The sequence below is a fragment of the Notechis scutatus genome, chromosome 3 (assembly GCF_049901735.1).
Source record: "Notechis scutatus isolate UNSWTSFEM ecotype Mainland chromosome 3, rNotScu1.2, whole genome shotgun sequence".
Lineage (NCBI taxonomy): Eukaryota > Metazoa > Chordata > Lepidosauria > Squamata > Elapidae > Notechis > Notechis scutatus.
The window spans coordinates 7,768,742-7,789,332 of NC_142011.1; the positions used below are offsets into that span (position 1 = coordinate 7,768,742).

General features: G+C 43.7%; 1 protein-coding gene and 1 long non-coding RNA gene across 4 annotated transcripts in view; both read left to right on the forward strand.

Annotated features, from left to right (window-relative positions):
• Positions 1-20,591, forward strand: part of MYT1 (myelin transcription factor 1) — a 172,398-nt gene that overhangs the window by 130,288 nt on the left and 21,519 nt on the right. For all 3 annotated transcript variants that reach the window (XM_087959158.1, XM_087959159.1, XM_087959160.1), the window contains 3 exons: positions 801-863; positions 5,348-5,431; positions 20,298-20,519. In XM_087959158.1, coding sequence (XP_087815284.1) covers positions 801-863; positions 5,348-5,431; positions 20,298-20,519 — 369 coding nt within the window. The remainder of the gene's footprint in view (positions 1-800; positions 864-5,347; positions 5,432-20,297; positions 20,520-20,591) is intronic.
• LOC148131073 (uncharacterized) overlaps positions 1-20,591 on the forward strand; it is a 150,556-nt gene that overhangs the window by 102,217 nt on the left and 27,748 nt on the right. The window lies entirely within an intron of this gene.

A 20,591-nucleotide genomic window follows, 5' to 3' on the forward strand; every position in this document is an offset into this window, starting at 1 on the left:
TGCAAAGGTTGTAAGAGTGAAGTTTGGTCATAAAGTTATTGATGTAATTGAATGGTTTCTGTACAAGGCAGTCGCTAAATGAGGACTATCTATTTCAGTTCCTGAAGAGAGCAGGGTTGAATTTGTTGGTTTGGCCCCTCTCTTTCAAAACTAAGCTCCTCTGAATGTGGGAAAATCATTGGAGTCTTCATTCCAGCCCAGATTTTTGTTCTCGTCTTCATCCAGCTTCCAATCTCCATTCCATAGTAATAAATTTGATAGGTCCATGCATCCCCTTGGTTTTACGGTTTTATTTCTCTTTTCTGTGCTCTGAGAATCCTAGGAGACAATAGGTCTACAACGACAAATGATAGAGATAAAAGAGAGAGAGAGAGAAAAAAAAAACCACAATCCTCAAACCTCTGTGATGGAAACAATTGACTCTGAAGTTATGGACTAGGTTTGCCTTACTCTAATGTGTAAATTGTAGGGAAGCAGATTTACTATCATGTTTGTGTCCATCTGGAATTTCCTTCATCGAAATTTACCTACATTAAAAAAAGAAAAGAAAAAACAGTTTCCCATCTGAGATAAGGATGATAATTATTTCTTTTCTTTCTTTTCTTCTCCTTCTCCTCTTCCTTCTCCTTCTTCCTTACTTCTTTCCTTCCCACCTACTTCTCTTCTCTATTCCTTTCTCTCCCCTCTTCCTCCTCTGTCTCCTCCTCCTCTTTTTCTTCCTCTTCCTTCCTTTCTTCCTTCTCTATCCCTCCTTTCTCCTTCCTCCCTCCCTCCCTCCCTCTTCATCTTCTTCCTCTCAGGTGCCCAACTCCTGGCTGTGATGGGTCCGGTCATATAACAGGAAATTACGCATCACATAGGAGGTAAGTTGAAAATGCGTCTACAAAAAAAAAGAGATCGACGGCAGAAAGAGAGGAAGTGAATCAGTGTATTTGGGGAACTGATAAGCCCAGGCCTCTTTTCAGGGGAGTCAAGAAAGCCAAGACAATGGCTGCAACCACACAATTCATTGCCTGAGTTATGGTCACGGCCGCCATCTTGATTTTTTCCCTCCATCCCATCCCACTTGTTTATGCATTCTTTTAAGAATGATTTATTGAGCCATCCATCTCGCTAATCTGACTCTGGGCAGCCAACTAAGGTTTAAAAGCACAAGATTAAAGTACATATAGTTTCCCCTCTGTTAATGCAGCCCAAGACTGTGTTGGTTTTTTTGAGCAGCTGCTGCACACTGCTGGCTCACATTTAAGTAATTGTCCACTAGAACTCCAAGATCCCTCTCACAGTTACTACTGTTGAGTACTTATACCTGTTCCCCCACTCATCTGCATAACCATGAACAGTGCTCTCTGATCTTGGTTATTTTCTTGCTCGTGCTGATGATGTTACCTAGTTGGGTAATGAAACGCCTGCAAGAAAACCATCAAGCTCAGAGAGCACTAAGGACACCACAGTTCAACCCTGAGCTACCAATATTCCCCTCTTATTGGCACGAACAGTCTAAAAGAGCTGTTAAAGAGAACCAGTCAAATTTAAGTAAAAAAGAAGAAGAATGAAGCTAAGGAACTTTCTAATGCAATAAATGTAATAATAATCTCCCCCCTCCCACTCTTCAATTTTCCAACTTCCTATCTTGAGCCTTAGAGCAGGGATCCCCAACCTTTTCGACGCCGCGGCCCGGTTCCGACATCAGCTGGGCGCCGCGCGGGGTTCAGGCGTCAACTGGGCGCCGCCATCTTTTATGACGAAAAGGTGCTTCCGGTGACGTCACCGAAGCGCTGTTCGTCATAAAAGATGGCGGCGCCAGCGCTTCTGGTGAGCTTTTCGGGTAGAAATGGCTTTCTACCGGAAAAGCTCACGAGCGCTGGCGCCGCCATCTTTTATGACGAAACAGCGCTTCTGGTGAGCTTTCTACCCGGAAAAGCTCACCAGAAGCGCTTTTTACAAAAAGATGGCGGCGCCCAGCAACCAGCGGCCCGGTAAGGGTTGTTCCGCGACCCGGTACGGTCCGCGGACCGGCGGTTGGGGACCCCTGCCTTAGAGGACTGGACAGAATGTGATTAAGATACATATTATATATGCATTCCTTGAAAAAAATAATTTAGTTTCAATTCTGAAGTCATTTCTAGTTTCTCTTTCAATTCATTTCGGAATAGAGCTGGAAGGGACCTTGGAGGTCTTCTAGTCCAACCTCCTGCTCAAGCAGGAGACACTATACCATTTCAGACAAATGGTTATCCAATCTCTTCTTAAACATCTTCAGTGGTGAAGCTCCTACAACTTCTGGTGGCAAGGTGTCCCACTGGTTAATTGTCCTCACTGTTAGGAAGTTTCTCCTTAATTCTAGGTTGCTTCTCTCCTTGATTAGTTTCCATCCGTTGTTTCTTGTCTTGTCCTCTGGTGCTTTGGAAAATAAATTGACACACACACACACACCTGTCTTCTTTGTGCCTGCCCCTCAAATACTGGAACACTGCTATCATGTCCTGCCTAGTCCTTCTTTTCTCTAGACTGGGCATACCCAAATCTTGCAACCGTTCTTCATATGTTTTAGTCCCCAGGCCTTTCATCATTTTAGTTGCTCTTCTCTGCTCTCTTTCCAAAGTCTCAACATCTTTTATTTTTTTCTTGGCGCAATAGACAAATTGCAATATATTCGGAAAAGTTAGCAAAAGACAAATCCAACTTTCACCTCTCGAATCTGCTTTTCAAAAAAATAATAATAATAAACTTTCCAGAATCAGATTACTTACCTTCTCTGCAGTGGGTATAAAGATAGAAGGCTCAGATTTTAGCTGATGCAAAATTCCTGTTAATAACACCACTGTATTTATGACTCCTATTATCTTTTTCAAACATTAATGAGGGGCCTCGGCAGTCTCCCATTTGAACAGCTCCATTAACATCTGCCATCTGCTAGCAAATACCTTCCTGGCCAGACACTATTAATTGCAAAAGCTGCTCCCCTTAAAGCAAATGGCTGTCTTCTTTTTTTTTTCCCTCCATTTTCTTTTTAATTTTCACCACCGCTTGCCTCCCTTCTGAGGTGTGGAAATGGAAATTATCAAATCACAGCACATGTGGAAATATCAAAGGGAAGAATGGTTCCTTTTCAGTGTTAGGATGAAAATGAGATGTTCATTTTCAGGGGGAAATGAAAAATTAATACTTTCCTGGGAGCAAGGAATGGGGGGGGGGCGTGTAAGGAAGATTTCCCCAACTTGGGGCCCAGCCAATAAATTATTTAGATAGTCGAAATTCCTCTTTCTTTAGTCACATCCATCTTAACCAGAGTTCGTTAAATATTTATAGGTAGTCTTCAACTTACGAACCACAATTGAGCCCAGAATTTATGTTGCTAAGTGGGAAATTTGTTAGATGAATTTTGCCCCATTTGGCAACCTTTCTTGCCACAGATGTTAAGTGACTCACTGCAGTCGTTAAGTTAGCAACCTGGTTGTTAAATGAACCTGGCTTCTGTTCAGAGTTTTGCAGCACTTGAGTGCCAGAAAAATAAACACAGATGGCTGATGCTTCATTTAAACATCTTTATAAACATAATAAGTAGATTTTACAAACCAGTTGTAGATTTCTCCAACATGGAGCAAACTCAGACAGAAGCATGTTGCAAGTAACCTCAGTAGCACAGAGAACAGAGGGAACTTCCAGTTTCACTTTAGTTCAGCAAGCAAGCAGAGGAGAGAAGCAGTTTCATTTTCAACAGGCAGACTCAGAGCTTATCATAGCTGCAGAGCTGCAGAGCTTAATATAGAGCCGCGCCTAGGCTACTTCTAGTTTCAGTTTCCAAACAGTCCTCATTGGCTGATTTAGTTGCTATGCCTATTCATTGGCTGACCTTGTTACCAAGCTCTATTCCAGTTCAAGAATATACTTTGCAGCTTTCCCACTGACTTTCCTTATCAGAAGGTTACAAAAGGGTATCGCGTGATCCCGGGATACTGCAACTGTCATAAATGCGAGTCAGTTGATCACATGACACAGGGAGATGCCACAATGGTCATTAGTGTGAAAAATAGTGAAAAAAACTTTTTCAGCGTCACTGTAAGTTCAAACACTCCCTAAATGAGCTGTTGTAAATTAAGGACTATCTGTATTTACTTATATCCTGCCTTTATTGTTTTTTTGTTAAAAATAACTCAAGGCAGTAGACATATTTAATACACATTACTCCTCCTGTTTTCCCCACAAAATTCCAGCTGGCTTTCATACCTAAAGTGGGACTAGAACTCACAGTGTCCTGGTGATTGTTCCAAAATCAATCAAACAGCTTTCACATCCAAAGTCTCCCAGTCAGCTATTATGCCTAAGGCAGTACTAGAACTCACCATGTCCTGGTAATTATCCCAAAGTCAAGTGGATTTCATGCTAAGGCAGGACTAGAAGTTACAATCTCCTGGTAATTGTCCCAGAGTCACCCAGCCAGAATAGTCATTAATGCAAGGACCAGTTTGAAGTCACTTTCTTTCTTTCTTTCTTTCTTTCTTTCTTTCTTTCTTTCTTTCTTTCTTTCTTTCTTTCTTTCTTTCTTTCTTTCTTTCTTTCTTTCTTTCTTTCTTTTTTTCTTTCTTTCTTTCTTTCTTTCATTTTATTTGTCGAGCATGTATTAGATAACAGATATAAGTATAAACATGATTATTAATACATGAAAGGTACCAATAAAAGGGACATTGGGTCAGGGACAGTAGATAGATTGGTGCACTTATGGACGCCCCTTAAAGACTTCTTAGGAATGGGTTGAAGTCAACAGTAGACAGTCTAAGGTTAAAGTTTTGGGGGTTTGGGGAAGAGTCAGGTAGTGTGTTCCGTGCATTGACCCCTCTGTTGCTGAAGTCGTATTTCCTGCAATCGAGTTTGGAGCGGTTTACCTTGAGTTTGTATCTATTGTGTGCCCGTGTATTATTGTGGTTGAAGTTGAAGTAGTCATTGACAGGTAGGGTATTGCAATGGATAATTTTTTGTACTACGCTTAGGTTGGACTGAAGTCAGTGTAGTTCTAAGTTATCTAAGCCTAAAATTTCAAGTCTGGTGGCATAAGGTAATTCTGTTTCGAGTAGAAGAGTGGAGGACTCTTTTCGTGAAATATCTCTCGATTGTGTTAATGTCTGATATGCAATGTGGGTTCCAGACAGATGAGCTGTATTCAAGAATTGGTCTAGCAAATGTTTTGTTTAGAGCAGTTGTGACTTCGAACCATTGTCAAACGAATGGTTGTAAGCCAAGGACTACCTGTTAAGGCGACTAGCATCAGGGCAGGAAGGAATTTGCCAAATGAATTGTGATATCCTTGTGTGTTTTTTCCCCTTCTGTTTTTTAAAAACTCCTATAGTTTATCAGGTTGCCCTCGTGCCAAGAAAAGCGGAATGAAAATCCCACCCACGAAGGATGATAAGGAGGATCCTGAACTGATGAAGTAAGTGAGGGGGGATGGGGTGGAAATGTTTCAACCGTTCACAAAAGCTATTTTATTGCATCAACTACCAAGGTGGAAAAACAGCTCCACCTGTTTTACAGGCTACCGTACATCATTTTCTTTTATTGAAAACTTGCTTGGCGTTAATGTAGCAAACTGTCAGCATTGCATAAAAGTTAAGCCCAGGGTGTACATTGATTAAATGAATTCTCAGGAAAATCATGCCTTTGCTGGCTCACATGAAGGCGGGGGGGAACCATGGCCCTTATAGACTTCAACTCCCAGAATTCCTGAGCCAGCCAGTCTGGATTCTGATTGCATGACCACGGGGATGCTGCAACGGTCGTCAGCGTGAAAACGGTCATAAGTCATTATCTCCAGTCCTGTTGTAACTTCAAATAGCCACGAAAGACATGGTTGTAAGTTGAGGATTATCTGTATGATGGATTTGCATGTGGGGTTCCCAGATCCAAAGCTGTTTCAGACCAATAATGAGAAATTGGCCCATTTATAAGCGTGACCCATTTATAAGCATGACCTCTTCCTGATTCCTCCTCGGGCCTTGCTTTTGTTGTTAACCTAGAATTTCCTTCTACCTCTTTAAGACCGACGCATTTTAAAAAAGCAGAGCAGGGTTGCAAAAATTATGCACCCTTAAGCTTCCAAGGAAAACATGTAAGTGGTCCAAAGGTCTTTTGAAGCTGTCTGCTCCATCTCTTTAGAGCCAGAAACCAGGGCATTTGTATCCAATGAGCCATGTTCACAATTAGCAGAGTAAGAATAGAATAGAAATAGAAATCTTTATTGGCCAAGTGTGATTGGACACACAAGGAATTTGTCTTGGTGCAAATGCTCTCAGTGTACATAAAAGAAAAGATACATTCGTCAAGAGCCAGGAATCATCAGGTACAACACTTAATGATAGTCGTGGGGTACAAAAGAATAGAATGGAATGGAATGGAATGGAATAGAATAAAATAAAATTAGGATAGAATAGAATATGGAATAGAATAGAATAGAATAGAATAGAATAGAATAAGAATAAGAATAAGAATAAGAATAAGAATAAAACAGAATTCTTTATTCGCCAAGTGTGATTGGACAGACAAGGAATTTGTCTTGGTGCAAATGCTCTCAGTGTACATAAAAGAAAAGATACTGTCAGTGTGTGCTCCCTTCAAGATCCAAGAAAGAAATACTCAGACTCCATGGGTTAGAGCAAAGTTATCCTTTTACTGGAAATCAAAGTGGAAGCTACAGATTTAATTCCGAATCTGAAGAATTGGCGCCCAGATCACATATACAAAGGAATGGAATTGTTCCCACCCCCCAAAGTCCAAATGATTCTTCCAATTAAAAGTTCTGAATATGATCATGTGGGCATCTTCAGGTGGTGATGATGCCTCTGTCCGTTGACCTTGACATATTTTGATAAAACTTCGCAGCTGCGCAAAGGGGATAGGAGCTAGCCAAGAAATGGAAAGTTAAAGACAAGAACTCATACACCCCTCCCCTTGCTTACCCACAGCAAAGGAATGCAAAACACCTCCAGCTCTCTTCCCTTCCAAGTCCCCCCCCCCCCCCCGTTGCTAATGACAGCCGAAAGAAATAGCATAGCATAGCAGCAGAGAAGATGCAATAGATAGGATGCAGAAGATATAAGATGTGGAAGATATCTTGAGGCTGACAGATACATTCGTCAAGAGTCAAGAATCATCAGGTACAACACTTACTTAATCTTAGTCAGAGGGTACAATAAGCAATCAAACAATACTAGGAAAAAGTCCATATAAATCATAAGGATACAAGTGACAAAGTTCCAGTCATACAGTCACAAGTAGGAGGGGATGGGTGATAAGGAGTGATGAGAAGATTAACAGTAATAGTAGTGCAGACTTTGTAAATAGTTGGACAGTGTCGAGGGAATTATTTGTTTAGCAGAGTGATGGCTTTCTAGAAAAAAAATGTCCTTGTGTCTAGTTGTTCTGATGTGCAGTCCCCTATAGCATCATTTTGAGGGTAGGAGTTGAAACAGTTTATGTCTGGGATGTGAGGGGTCTGTAAGGAGGGTTTATTAAAAGCGGTCAATTTAAAATCCACATAATTTTTCTTGAATGCTCAAAATCAGAAGGCAAAGCCATGTATAATGTCATTGAGCTGCCCGTTTGGTCTAATAAGGCATCAGACTAGAAACCAGGAGACTGTGAATTCTAGTCCCACCTAAGGCATGAAAGCCGGGTGGGTGACTTTGGGCCAATCACCAGGAGACGGTGAGTTCTAGTCCCACCTTAGACAAGAAAGCTGGCTGGGTGACTTTGGGCCAATCATCAAGAGACCATTGAGTTCTACTCCTGCCTTAGGCATGAAAACCAACTGAGTGACTATGGGCCAGTCTCTTTCTCAGCCCAACCCACCTCACAGGGTTGTTGTTGTGGAGGAAATAGGAGGAGGAAGGTTGTATTAGGCATGTTTGCCACCTTGAGTTATTTATAAACAATAAAGGCAGGATGAAAAAAAATCAAATAATCCCAAAAGAGAAGCATGTCAATTAATTTGCTTTCAAATGAAATATTAGGATTATTAGGTAAGGGGATTAGTTGAAATGGTGTTGAATTGAGAGATCCAATATGGGTTCCTCCATAGGACCAGAGGTTTTTTTCTTCTTCTTCTCTAGAGTACAGAGAAGTTCCCTGAAGATGGACTCCAGCACAAGTCCAAAAGCTCAGAAGACAAAAACTCTGGTCCCAGTGAATGACTCAGATTGGATCCTACAACATTATCTATTATCTACTACTAGCTCGATTCCCAGGCTTAGCTATGAAACTATGTATTCAGGCTTAGTTTTTGGGGAGGAAAATAAGAGGGGGTGGAATTGTGCCTTTGCCTACCAGCATGCATCAATATTCATCTGGCTAGCGTCCTATCAGTGTGTGAGAGAGTTGAGGGCTGTTTGGAAACTGAAAAAATATTTGCTGTGTGAGCAAGAAGGAGACAGCAAGGAGCCTGGGCGTGGCTTAGCTCAACTGTTCTGTACTAAAGCTGGTTGCTGCTCTGAAACTGAAACTGAAACTCCTATCCTCTACTTGTGTTTTGCAATTGGAACAGATTTATTTTCAGTTGGGGAGGGGGAGTAGAACCCCTTAGCATCAGAGTGTGTTAATAATAATAATAATAATATAGGAAATAAATTAATGCTCTGATGGTCATTTAAAAAAATCCTTTCTTAGTGAGCACCTAGAAGCCAAGAGGAACATACGTGCCAAATTTCAAGTTTGTAGGCTTTATGGTTCTGGAGATTTTGTGATGATGCATGAGTGGTATTTTGCTTTTATAGTATATATAGATTAGACGTAGATTCGCCTTCAATCGTGAATTGAGAGAGTCTGTCATTTTCAACAGGATCACTTAAAAATGAAGTATTATCAGTGATACAGTCTACAAAGATTTTTCTCCTGTGAGGTTCTGGGGTCAAGTGACTCAAAATGTCATGGATAATAAAATGCAAACTATGCAAATGTCACACAAGTTAATATGCACGCTTATTTGAAAATATGTCTCCTGTTTTGGACCTTTAAATCTGAGAGCCACACCATTAACCCCTTTCAGGGGTTAACACCATACGATTAAGCCCCATACCAACCATCCTGCGGCTTCCTAACACACCCACAACAAAGTGAACACTTAGCAAGCTTAATATATTGCACCAATATCGCTACTAGACCTTCTACTATTCTGATTCAACATGTTGTGTGAACCAGTAGTGGGATCCTATCTTAGTCGCTACTGGTTCAGTGGGTGATCGCGCATGCGAACCTAACAAGCCAATCAGCTGAAAGGATGAAGAAACCAAAAGCTAGGAGCTCCCACCTCCCATGCGCTTTTCGGCTTTTCTCTCAGCTGAGGCTTTTTCCCCTCCTCTCAGCTGATTGTTGGCTTTTTCCCCTCCTCTCAGCTGATAGTTGGCTTTTTCCCCTCCTCTCAGCTGATTGTCGGCTTTTCCCCTCCTCTCAGCTGATTGTTGCTTTTCCCCTCCTCTCAGCTGATAGTTGGCTTTTTCCCCTCCTCTCCAGCTGATTGGAGGCTTTTCCCTCCTCCTCTCAGCTGATTGTCGGCTTTTTCCCTCCTCTCAGCTGATTGGAGGCTTTTTCCCCTCCTCTCAGCTGATTGTTGGCTTTTCCTCCTCTCAGCTGATTGGAGGCTTTTCCTTCCTCTCAGCTGATTGTGGCTTTTCCCCTCTCAGCTGATTGTTTTTCCCTTCCTCTCAGCTGATTGTCTTTTCCTCCCTGATTGGAGGCTCCTCTCAGCTGATTGTTGGCTTTTTCCCCTCCTCTCAGCTGATTGTGGGCTTTTTCCCCTCCTCTCAGCTGATTGAGGCTTTTTCCCTCCAGCTGTTGTTGGGTTCTGCTGATGGCTTTTTCCCCTCCTCTCAGCTGATTGTGGCTTTTTCCCTCCTCTCAGCTGATTGTCGGCTGATTTTTTTCCCCTCCTCTCAGCTGATAGTTGCTTTTTCTCCTCCTCTCAGCTGATTGGGTTTTCCTCTCAGCTGATTGTTGGCTTTTTCCCTTCCTCTCAGCTGATTGTTGGCTTTTTCCCCCTCCTCTCAGCTGATTGTTGGCTTTTTCCTTTTCCCTCCTCTCAGCTGATTGGCCTCAGCTTGTTGTCTTTTTCCCTCTCTCTCAGCTGATTGTGGCTTTTTCCCTTCCTCAGCTGATTGTTGGGTTTTCAGCTGATTGTCAGCTTTTTCCTTCCTCTCAGCTGATTGGAGATTGCGCTTTTCCCCTCCTCTCATGATTGTCGGCTTTTTCCCTCCTCTCAGCTGATTGTTGGCTTTTTTTCCCCTTCCTCTCAGCTGATTGTCACTTTTTCCTTCCTCTCAGCTGATTGTTTTTCCCCTCCTCTCAGCTGATTGGAGGCTTTCCTCCTCTCAGCTGACTGGAGGCTTTTTCCCTCCTCTCAGCTGATAGTTGGCTTTTTCCCCTCCTCTCAGCTGATAGTTGGCTTTTCCCTCCCCAGCTGATTGCTCCTGATGGCTTTTTCCCCTCCTCAGCTGATTGTGGCTTTTTCCCTTCCTCTCAGCTGATTGGAGCTTTTCTCCTCTCAGCTGATTGTCGCTTTCCTTCCTCTCAGCTGATTGGCTTTTTCCCTTCCTCTCTCTCAGCTGATTGGAGTTTTTCCTCCTCTCAGGCTTTTTCCTCTCAGCTGATTGTCGGCTTTTTCCCTTCCTCTCAGCTGATTGTTGGGTTTTTTCCCCTTCCTCTCAGCTGATTGTCAGCTTTTTTCCCTTCCTCTCAGCTGATTGGAGGCTTTTTCCCCTCCTCTCAGCTGATTGTGGCTTTTCCCTTCCTCTCAGCTGATTGGAGTTTTTTCCCCTTCCTCTCAGCTGATTTGCTTTTTCCCTTCCTCTCAGCTGATTGAGGCTTTCCCTCCTCTCAGCTGATTGTCCTGTTTTCCTTCCTCTCAGCTGATTGGAGGTTTTCCCTTCCTCTCAGCTGATTGTCGGCTTTTTCCCTCTCCTCTCAGCTGATTGAGGCTTTTTCCTCCTCTCAGCTGATTGTCGCTTTTTCCCCCTCTCAGCTGATTGTCGGCTTTTCCCTTCCTCTCAGCTGATTGTTGGGTTTTTCCCTTCCTCTCAGCTGATTGTCAGCTTTTTCCCTTCCTCTCAGCTGATTGTCGGCTTTTTCCTCCTCTCAGCTGATTGGGGCTTTTTTCCCCTCCTCTCAGCTGATTGGAGGCTTTTCCCCTCCTCTCAGCTGATTGTCGGTTTTTCCCTTCCTCTCAGCTGATTGTCGCTTTTCCCCTCTCTCAGCTGATTGTCGGCTTTTTCCCCTCCTCTCAGCTGATTGTTGGCTTTTCCCCCTCCTCTCAGCTGATTGGAGGCTTTTTCCCCTCCTCTCAGCTGATTGGAGGCTTTTTCCCTCCTCTCAGCTGATTTGGCTTTTTCCCTCCTCTCAGCTGATAGTTGGCTTTTTCCCTCCTCTCAGCTGATTGGAGGCTTTTTCCCTCCTCTCAGCTGATTGTCGGCTTTTTCCCCTCCTCTCAGCTGATAGTTGGCTTTTCCCCTCCTCTCAGCTGATTGAGGCTTTTCCCCTCCTCTCAGCTGATTGGAGGCTTTTTCCCCCTCCTCTCAGCTGATTGGAGGCTTTTTCCTCTTCAGCTGATTGTTGGCTTTTCCCCTCCTCTCAGCTGATTGGAGGCTTTTTTTTTAGTACCAGTTCTGGAACTGGTAGTGATTTTTACTACTGGTTTGTCCAAACTGGGACGAACCAGTAACATACCACCACTGTGAACCCAGACCCATATCTTGTCACAACAAAGCAAGTTAATCTAATAGAGGTAGTGCTTGACTTACAACAATTCATTTAGCGACAAAGTTCAAAGTTACAACGGCACCGAAAATGTGACATGACTGTTTTTCACAGCTTTGTAGCATCCCCTTGATTGGACTGCCATTTGTCAGAAATGGTGTAGGCCTGTAGGGGGTTGGACTAGATGACCTATAAGGTCCCTTCCAACTCTGATTATCTGTTATCTGTGTGATCAAAATTCAGACCCTTGGCCACTGGTTCATATTTATGATGGTTGCAGGATCCTGGAACCACATGATCCCCTTTTGTGACCTGCTGACAAGCAATGTCAATGGGGAAGCCAGATTCACTTAACAACCGGGTTACTAATTTAAGAACTGCAGCGATTCACTTAACCACTTGGCAAGAAAGGTTGTAAAACTGACTTAACAAATGTCTTGCTTAGCAAGATAAATTTTGGGCTCAATTGTTGTAAGTCAAGGACTACCTACCTATAACGGCTCAATTTTCGGCCTGGGCATGTCGGCATGTGGACGCATTTTCATAATGCAAACATTGCATTGCATCAGACTTATACAGTAGATGGGACGCAGAGTGGCTCAGGGGCTAAGACGCTGAGCTTGTTGATCGGAAAGGTCAGCAGTTCGGCGGTTCAAATCCCTAGCGCCATGTAACGGAGTGAGCTCCCGTTACTTGTCCCAGCTTCTGCCAACCTAGCAGTTCAAAAGCACATAAAAAATGCAAGTAGAAAAATAGGGACCCCTTTGGTGGGAAGGTAGCAGCATTCCGTGCGCCTTCAAAGGCATTTAGTCTTGCCGGCCACATGACCACGGAGACGTCTTCGGACAGCGCTGGCTCTTGGGCTTTGTAACGGAGATGAGCACCACCACCTAGAGCCGGAAACGACTAGCACGTATGTGCAAGGGGAACCTAATACAGTATATGGATTTTGTGTAAGCTTTTTTGCTTCTTGAAAAACCAGGGTCTGTTGCATATTTCTGAAATTCGGTTGCCTCTGTGGGTAATATATTACAGGAAGTCCTCGGCTTACAACCACAATTGAGCCCCGCATTTCCCCTGCTAAGCAAGACAGTTGTTAAGTCAGCTGTGTCCCATTTTTTGCCATAGTTGTTAAGGGAATCACAGTTGTTAAGTGAATGTGGCTTCTCGCATTGACTTTGCTTGTCTGAAGCCAGCTGGCAAGGGGACAAATGGTGATTCCCGTGACACCCCCCACCCCAGGAAAATGCAACCATCATAAATCCATGCCAGTTGCCAAACGCCTGAATTTTGATCACATGACTTTGGGGATGCTGCAACGGTCATTGGTGTGAAAACTAGTTGTAAGTCGCTTTTGTCAGTGCCTGTTGTAACTTCAAAAGGTCATTAAACAGATGGTTGTAGGTCAAAGACTACCTGTATGTCAGGGCAGTTGAGATCATACCATGTCACCCTCCATCTCTTTGTTTCTCCACTTTTCCTGCCTGTTTTCCCCAAAGCAGGATACAAGGAAGGAAGGAAGGAAGGAAGGAAGGAAGGAAGGAAGGAAGGAAGGAAGGAAGGAAGGAAGGAAGGAAGGAAGGAAGGAAGAAAGAAAGAAAGAAAGAAAGAAAGAAAGAAAGAAAGAAAGAAAGAAAGAAAGAAAGAAAGAAGAGAAAGAGAGAGAGAGAGAGAGAGAGAAAGAGAGGAGAGTGGGAGGAAGCAAAGAGAAAGAAAGAAAGAAAGAAAGAAAGAAAGAAAGAAAGAAAGAAAGAAAGAAAGAAAGAAAGAAAGAAAGAAAAGAAAGAAGGAGGAGGGAGGGAGGGAGGGAGGGAGGGAGGGAGGGAGGGAGGGAGGGAGGGAAGAGAGATAGAAAGAAAGAAAAATGAAAGAGGGAGGGAGGAAAGAGAGAGATAGAGAGAAAGAAAAGAGGAGGGAGGGATGAAGCAAAGAGAGAGAGCAAGAGGAGGGAGGAAGCAAAGAGAAAGGAAGGAAGGAAGGAAGGAAGGAAGGAAGGAAGGAAGGAAAGAAAGAAAGAAAGAAAGAAAGAAAGAAAGAAAGAAAGAAAGAAAGAAAGAAAGAAAGAAAGAAAGAAAGAAAGAAAGAAAGAAAGAAAGAAAGAAAGAAAGAAAAGAAATTACATTCCCCAGAATCCCTGCAGGGAGAGGGCTTTTAAAATTAGGCCACTGTCTAGGAAATTGTCCATGCTACCATGGTTCAACCACAAGGGTCAATTAATTACCTCCAAGCCATCATTAGAATCGTCACACACGGCATTTACACCAGATTTGGAATGGGTTCACTGTCCTTCATTATTTCAAGCCCTGCTATAGCACACACAGAACCCTGCAGCTTTGGTAGGATTCTTTCTTAAACTATAAACACCAGCCCCAGGGGCTTAGCTTCTCTCCGTGTTCCCATGATAACAAACTCTTCTGGCTCAAATTTATGGCATGTAGCGGTCGTTGTTAACAACCGCACTATGCTATGGTCCCCAATAGCATCCGAGCCGCACCACAAGGAAAGGGGGGGTTTAAAGAACTCTCGCAAGGACCACAATCCTAATTAATTCCCCGTTGCACCTAATTCCACATCTCTATTTGAAGAACAATTTGGCATTAGCTATATTTCTTTTCCTGACTTATAAGTTATCCTTGACTTACAAGCCTTTGTTTAGGGATTGTTCAGTTACAAGGATACCGAAAAAAGTGACTTATAACCAGGGTTGGGATTCAAATTTTTTAAACAACCGGTTCTGTGGGCGGTGGCTATGTGGCCATGTGACGGGGTGGGCGTGGCTTCTTTTTTTGGGGTTTTTTTTTTGAAGCCTATGTACACACACATATGTTTTTGCACTCCGTTTTTGGGGCCCCTGCACTCCGTTTTTGGGCCTCCTGGATAGTAAGCAGTAAGACAGCGAGGAGGATCCGGGCACAGCTGATCATCGGAACAGCTGATCGTCGGGAGGGGGGGGGAGAAATACCTTAAGGAGTGACTGGGCGAGGGAGAATTCAGTCAGTGATGTCAGGCATGTGCACGATGTAGCGCGTGTATGATAAGGACTGACTGGGCAGGGAAGGGAGGGGCAGGCAGAAAGGGGCGGGGCCAGCCAGGGGAATGATTTGCTGATTCTCTGAACTGCGCGGAATCATAACAAGCGGTTCTATAGAACCGGTCTGAACCGGTCGATTACCAACCCTGCTTATGACCAGTTTCACACTTACGACTGTTTGCAACATGGTCACGTGATCAGAAGTCTACCGCTTGGCAGCTGTCTCATATCTATGACTGTCACGTTGTCCCACACTCACGTGGTTCTAACCGTGGCGACCTTCTGACAGGCAAAGTTGACGGGAAAGCCAGATTCGCTTCAGAACCGTGTACCTAATTTTAACAACTGATCCACTTAACCAGGGTGGCAAGAAAGGTCGTAAAATGGGGCAAAACTTACTTATCAATTTTCTCGCTTTAGCAACAAAAACGTTGGGCTTGATTTTGGTCATACATCGAGGACTGCCCGTATTTAATGGACCATCCCTGGCTATCTGTTCCTTGAAACAGCCGCAAAACCTCTTGAAAATCTCTGCCAAACCCTCATGCAGACTCCCTCAGTCGTTCTCAAGGGCGGCTATTGGCGCTGATGAGATGCTGGGTTATTTTTTTATAATAAAAATTCAATGGGAGTTAAATTAGCAACGTCAAATATGAAATGGTTGTGTGGTAAATGCCGATTCAAATTGCCTCCTTCACCTTTCTGCCTCTCCTTCCCTCTTTCTCTCAAGGTTTTCGGTCGTTTCCTTATGACCACATAAACAGCAAGGCTGTTATGAATGTGCTAGCAAGGATATTATAGGTGAATTGTGCCACATTTGCACATGATTTAAAACGGGTCCAAGATTTCCAAATTATATCAGAGCGGGGGAAGGAAATAGGCACGACAGGCTTCTCAATCGTCAACTCCTCTGCTTTCTTTTTTTCTAGTGGAATAAAATTAAAATGCTGATGGAGATAACAATGAAACATAGGATAATGAAACTCAAACAAAGCCGCGGTATATATTTTGACAATTGCCTTTGAGATTCCTGATGGTTTCTCCGCGTAAAGGGGTAGCTCAACTTTTATTTCATCAGATGTATTTTATTTGTTAATTTATTTCTCGCCCTGGGGCTAACTCTAGGCAGCTTACAACAATAAAAAAGGAGAAATGAAAAGAAGGCTCAACGTTAACAGTGGCAAAGTAATGGTACAATAGAATAAACAATGACCAAGAAAACAATGAGAATAGAGCGATATAACAATGAAAGATGGGCGGGGATGGAAGCAAGAAGTGAAGGTGAGATCTGCTGTCAATCTAGTTGCCACCTCTAGTGTGTTAGTGCCCCCCCCCCAAAAAAATAGTCATTTTCTGGGGTCCTTGGTACTCTCTTGGTACTTTTCTTGCAGACGTTTCATTACCAATCTAGGTTTCATCATCAGTGCTAAAAAGCAGTGGGGTTGGAGGAGGAGGAGGAGGAAGGAAGGAGGGAAGGAAGGAAGGAAGGAAGGAAGGAAGGAAGGAAGGAAGGAAGGAAGGAAGGAAGGAAGGAAGGAAGGAAGGAAGGAAGGAAGGAAGGAAGGAAGGAAGGAAGGAAGGAAGGAAGGAACTGTGGGGTTCTTGGTGCTCTCTGACCTGGATGTTTTCTTGCAGATAGATATCATTAGGACTAGAAGGGACAGACATTGTGGAGAGGAGGAGGAGGAGGAGGAGGAGGAGGAGGAGGACTGTAGGTTCCTTGATGCTAACTGAATGTGGTAGTTTTCTTGCAGATGTTTCATTAGCAAACTAGTGCTAGAAGGAATAGGTGGATGCAGAGAGGAGAACTGGTGCTCTCTGAGTTTGGTGGGGCTTTTTGCAGATGTTTTAATTCCAAACTAGGTAACACCATCCGTGCACTGATGATATTAACTAGTTGGGCAGCGAAACGTCTGCAAGAAAACAGTCAAGCTCAGAGAGCACCAAGGACCTCACAGTTCAACCCTGAGCTACAAATATTCTCCTCTATACATTCCCTTTTCTTAACGGCACCATCCTGTAGCAAACATTGATGTATGCTTTTGAATGACATATATTATATTGATAATAATAACTGGTCCTTGGGAACCATTCAATAGGTGGCTACAGGTATCCCTGCACTTACGATCGGTCGCTTACCGACTGTTTGAAGTCATGACAGACCTCCTTAGAGCTACTTATGACCCAGTTTCAAAGTTCCAACTTGCGTCACATGATCACATTTTGGCCGCTTGGCAATCAGCCCACATTTGCTGCATCCCTCGTGGTCACGTAACCATGGTTTTTCAGCAGTTACTTCCAGAAACAACCCATTGGCTAAAATGGGTTCATTTAATGATCACGGTGTTCCCATAATGACTGTGGCGTTTGTTTATTGCACTTTAAGAGATGTGGACTTCTACTCCCAGAATCCTCCGGCCAGAATTCAGAAAGTTGGAGTCCACACCTCTTAAAAATTCCCAAGCTTGAGAAATTCTGATCTAGAAGATGATCCCACACCACAATATATTCCTAAGCCTGGCCTTACCTATCCATTTCTGGCAACTAGTTAGTTGGTCCTTGTTGAGGTAATTCCCCGTTAGGAGAATTAGCGCATACAGGGAGACGTATAGAGAGTAGCGTTGGAATAATAAACACAGAGCACACAGATACACTGTACAGTAAATGTAGGTTTTTACTTCCAGAAAGGTTTAAGCAAAGTCCAAAATAAGCAGTCCAAAGTCATTCACAAGTAAATCAGTCAGTTTTCAATCCAGGGATAATCCAAATACCAAATTCCAGTGTCAAAAACAGTTCAGTAACAGACTTACATTAAATCCAGTAATATCAGTCAATTAGAAGAAATGGAGCAACGGCAATACTTTCCAACAGAAGGAAACAGAGATACCCACTCAGACACACTCTCTTCTGAGACTCAGACTAAGACTAAACAACCCAGGTTTCTGGCTCCATCTTATGGCTGTTTGAGAAACCACACCCAATTGCATGGTCTTGCATTCCCTTAAAGATATAGTACTAAAATGTTTATCCTGGTTTATATATATTTCTAACCCAAATACCTTTTTAGGTGACTTATATTCCTAACAGTCCTCGCTTTACAGTCCACTTAGTGTCCATTCAAAGTCACAATGATGCTGAAAGAAGAGGCTTAGGGGAGGTTTTTCACACTTTACAGCCGTTCGTAGCATCCCCGTGGCCATGTGATCAAAATTCAGATGCTTGGCCGCTGACTCATATTTATGACGGTTGCAGTGTCCTGGAGTTTACATGATCCCCTTTTGTGACCTTCTGACAAGCAGAGTCAATAAGGGGGAAAGCAGATTCACTGAACAACTGTGTTATTAACAACTGCAGTGCTGCACTCCACGACAGTGGCAAGGAAGGTAGGGTCTCCTGCTTGGGTGGGAGGGGTTGGACTAGATCAATGGTCACCAACCAGTGGGCTGGGGACCACTGATGGTCTGCAGAGAAATGTCCCCTGCAAAGCAATTAATCCAGGCTGCATGGGAACACAAGGCATTTCTGGCGGAGTTTGGGGGAGAGAAAGAAAGACTTCTGCTGCTTCTGCTGCTTTCCTTGCATTAAGCCAAAAGTCTCTCTCTCTCTCCCTCTCTCCCCCTGAGAACAGAGCTGGAGGCAGTAAAGAACGATCGATTGGTAGGAAAATGGGGTGGGGAATTTTCCTGCAGACTTTTTGGGGGATTTTCCCAGGGTCTCTGGTCTATGGGATTCAAAATTATGAGTTTGGTGGTCCCTGAGGTCCAAAAGATTGGCGGACCACCTCTGGACTAGATGACCTATAAGGTCCCTTCCAACTCTGATTATCTATTTTCTGTTAAGGTCATAAAATGGGGGCAAATTCACTGAACGAATGTTTCGCTTCGCCACAGAAATGTTGGGCTCAATTATGGTCACAAATCAAGGACACTTGCACAAAAGGGGATCGCATGAACCCTAGGACACGGCAACCCATCATAAATATGAGTCAGTTACCTGGAATTCTACCACATCTCAGCAAATCAGCCATAAAGATTCTTCTTGTTGTTGTGCCATATCCATCAATGGACATTGGCGATCATGTTGGCAATCCTATTTTTATCAACAGCCGCACGAAAAAGGGTTGCTGAGTTTTGTCCAAACCAGCCTCTTAGATTTTGAAGCCCTGATGTTCTTCTTCAGCCTGGGCCTCATTTGCCTTCTATTTTTCCTTGGAGGATTAAGTGAAGGATGCCATATTTTTCCAGGTGCTGCATCCCATGTCCGAAATAGTCTAATGTTCGCTTTTTTATGGTTTTGATGATTTCTCTTGGCTTTTCCAGGCGGCTTTTCACCTCCTCATTTTTGATTTTGTCCACCCAGCTTATACATAATAAAGGTAAAAGTAAAGGTATAGGTTTGCCCTGCACATACATGCTAGTCGTTTCTGGCTCTAGGGGGCAGTGCTCATCTCTGTTACAAAAGCCAAAGAGCCAGCACCGTCCAAAGACGTCTCCATGGTCATGTGGCCGGCATGACTAAACGCCTTCAAAGGCGCATGGGACCTTCCCACCAAAGGGATCCCAATTTTTCTACTTGCATTTTTTACATACTTTTGAACTGCTAGGTTGGCAGAAACTGGGACAAGGAACGGGAGCTCACTCCATTACGCGGCACTAGGGATTCGAACTGCCGATCTTTCTGAGCAACAAGCTCAGTGTCTTAGCCACTGAGCCACCGCGTCCCTTCATTCGTCCCTATTATTATAAATAATAGCCACCTGTAAATCCACCTTTCAAATGCTTCTAGCCTCTTCAAGGGGCTTTCTGTCTGAGACCAACTCTCCGCTCCATAAAGCAGGATAGAAAAGATGTAACATCAAGATCGGAGGGTTCCTGTGATGACCCGGAGTGTAACACAAACATAACAAAACCTAAAACGTAAATAAATGTCCTTTAATGCCTCCAACTTGGCCCCACTGTTCAATTATACTCAGTTGGAGATAAAACGTACTCAAAAATAGTCTTCAAAAGAAAGCAGTACAGTCCAAATTTAATGAGCAGATAGAGGTGAAATAAAAAAAACCAAACAAACTAGAATGACAAAATTTCCACAACAGAACAAGAGAAGTATTTACAAAATTCAAGGAGATAACAAGGCACAGTCTTTGGAAGGACGCCAACCAAGATAACTTCAGACCAAAATAAAACATGCTTTGTTTCCAGCGTTTGCCACTACACAGGTCCGAACTCTTATTCAGTTGTCACAGCTGCAGCCCATGAAGGGGATCAAGGCCCTCTCCTCTCAAGTAGACTACGTCTCTCCCTTATCCTCTCCTCCCTGCGTGCCCTAGGATGGATAAGGGATGGGCCTGGGTCCTCCTCTGACTGCTCAGCCGGCCTCTGCCCTTCCCCAGCCTCCTCCACCACCTCTGGAGCCACACTTCCACTCCCTGTTGGCTGTTCCTCCTCTCCCTCAGAGTCAGTCTCCACCAGGGGCATGACAGTTCCAATTCTGAGTTTCCTTCCTTAATGGTTCCTTTGTCATTCTCTAGGTGCCCTGTTCCTGGCTGTGTTGGACTCGGACACATTAGTGGCAAATACGCCTCCCATCGCAGTGCCTCAGGTTGCCCCCTTGCAGCCCGGAGGCAGAAGGAAGGCTCTCTCAACGGCTCCACCTTTTCATGGAAGTCGCTCAAGAACGAAGGTCCTACCTGCCCAACTCCAGGCTGTGATGGTTCGGGTCACGCCAACGGAAGCTTCCTCACTCACAGAAGGTAAATTTCAAGCATCTAGCATGACTCTTTTCTCTGTAAAGGTTCAAAATCCCATTTTTTGTGTGTGTGCGT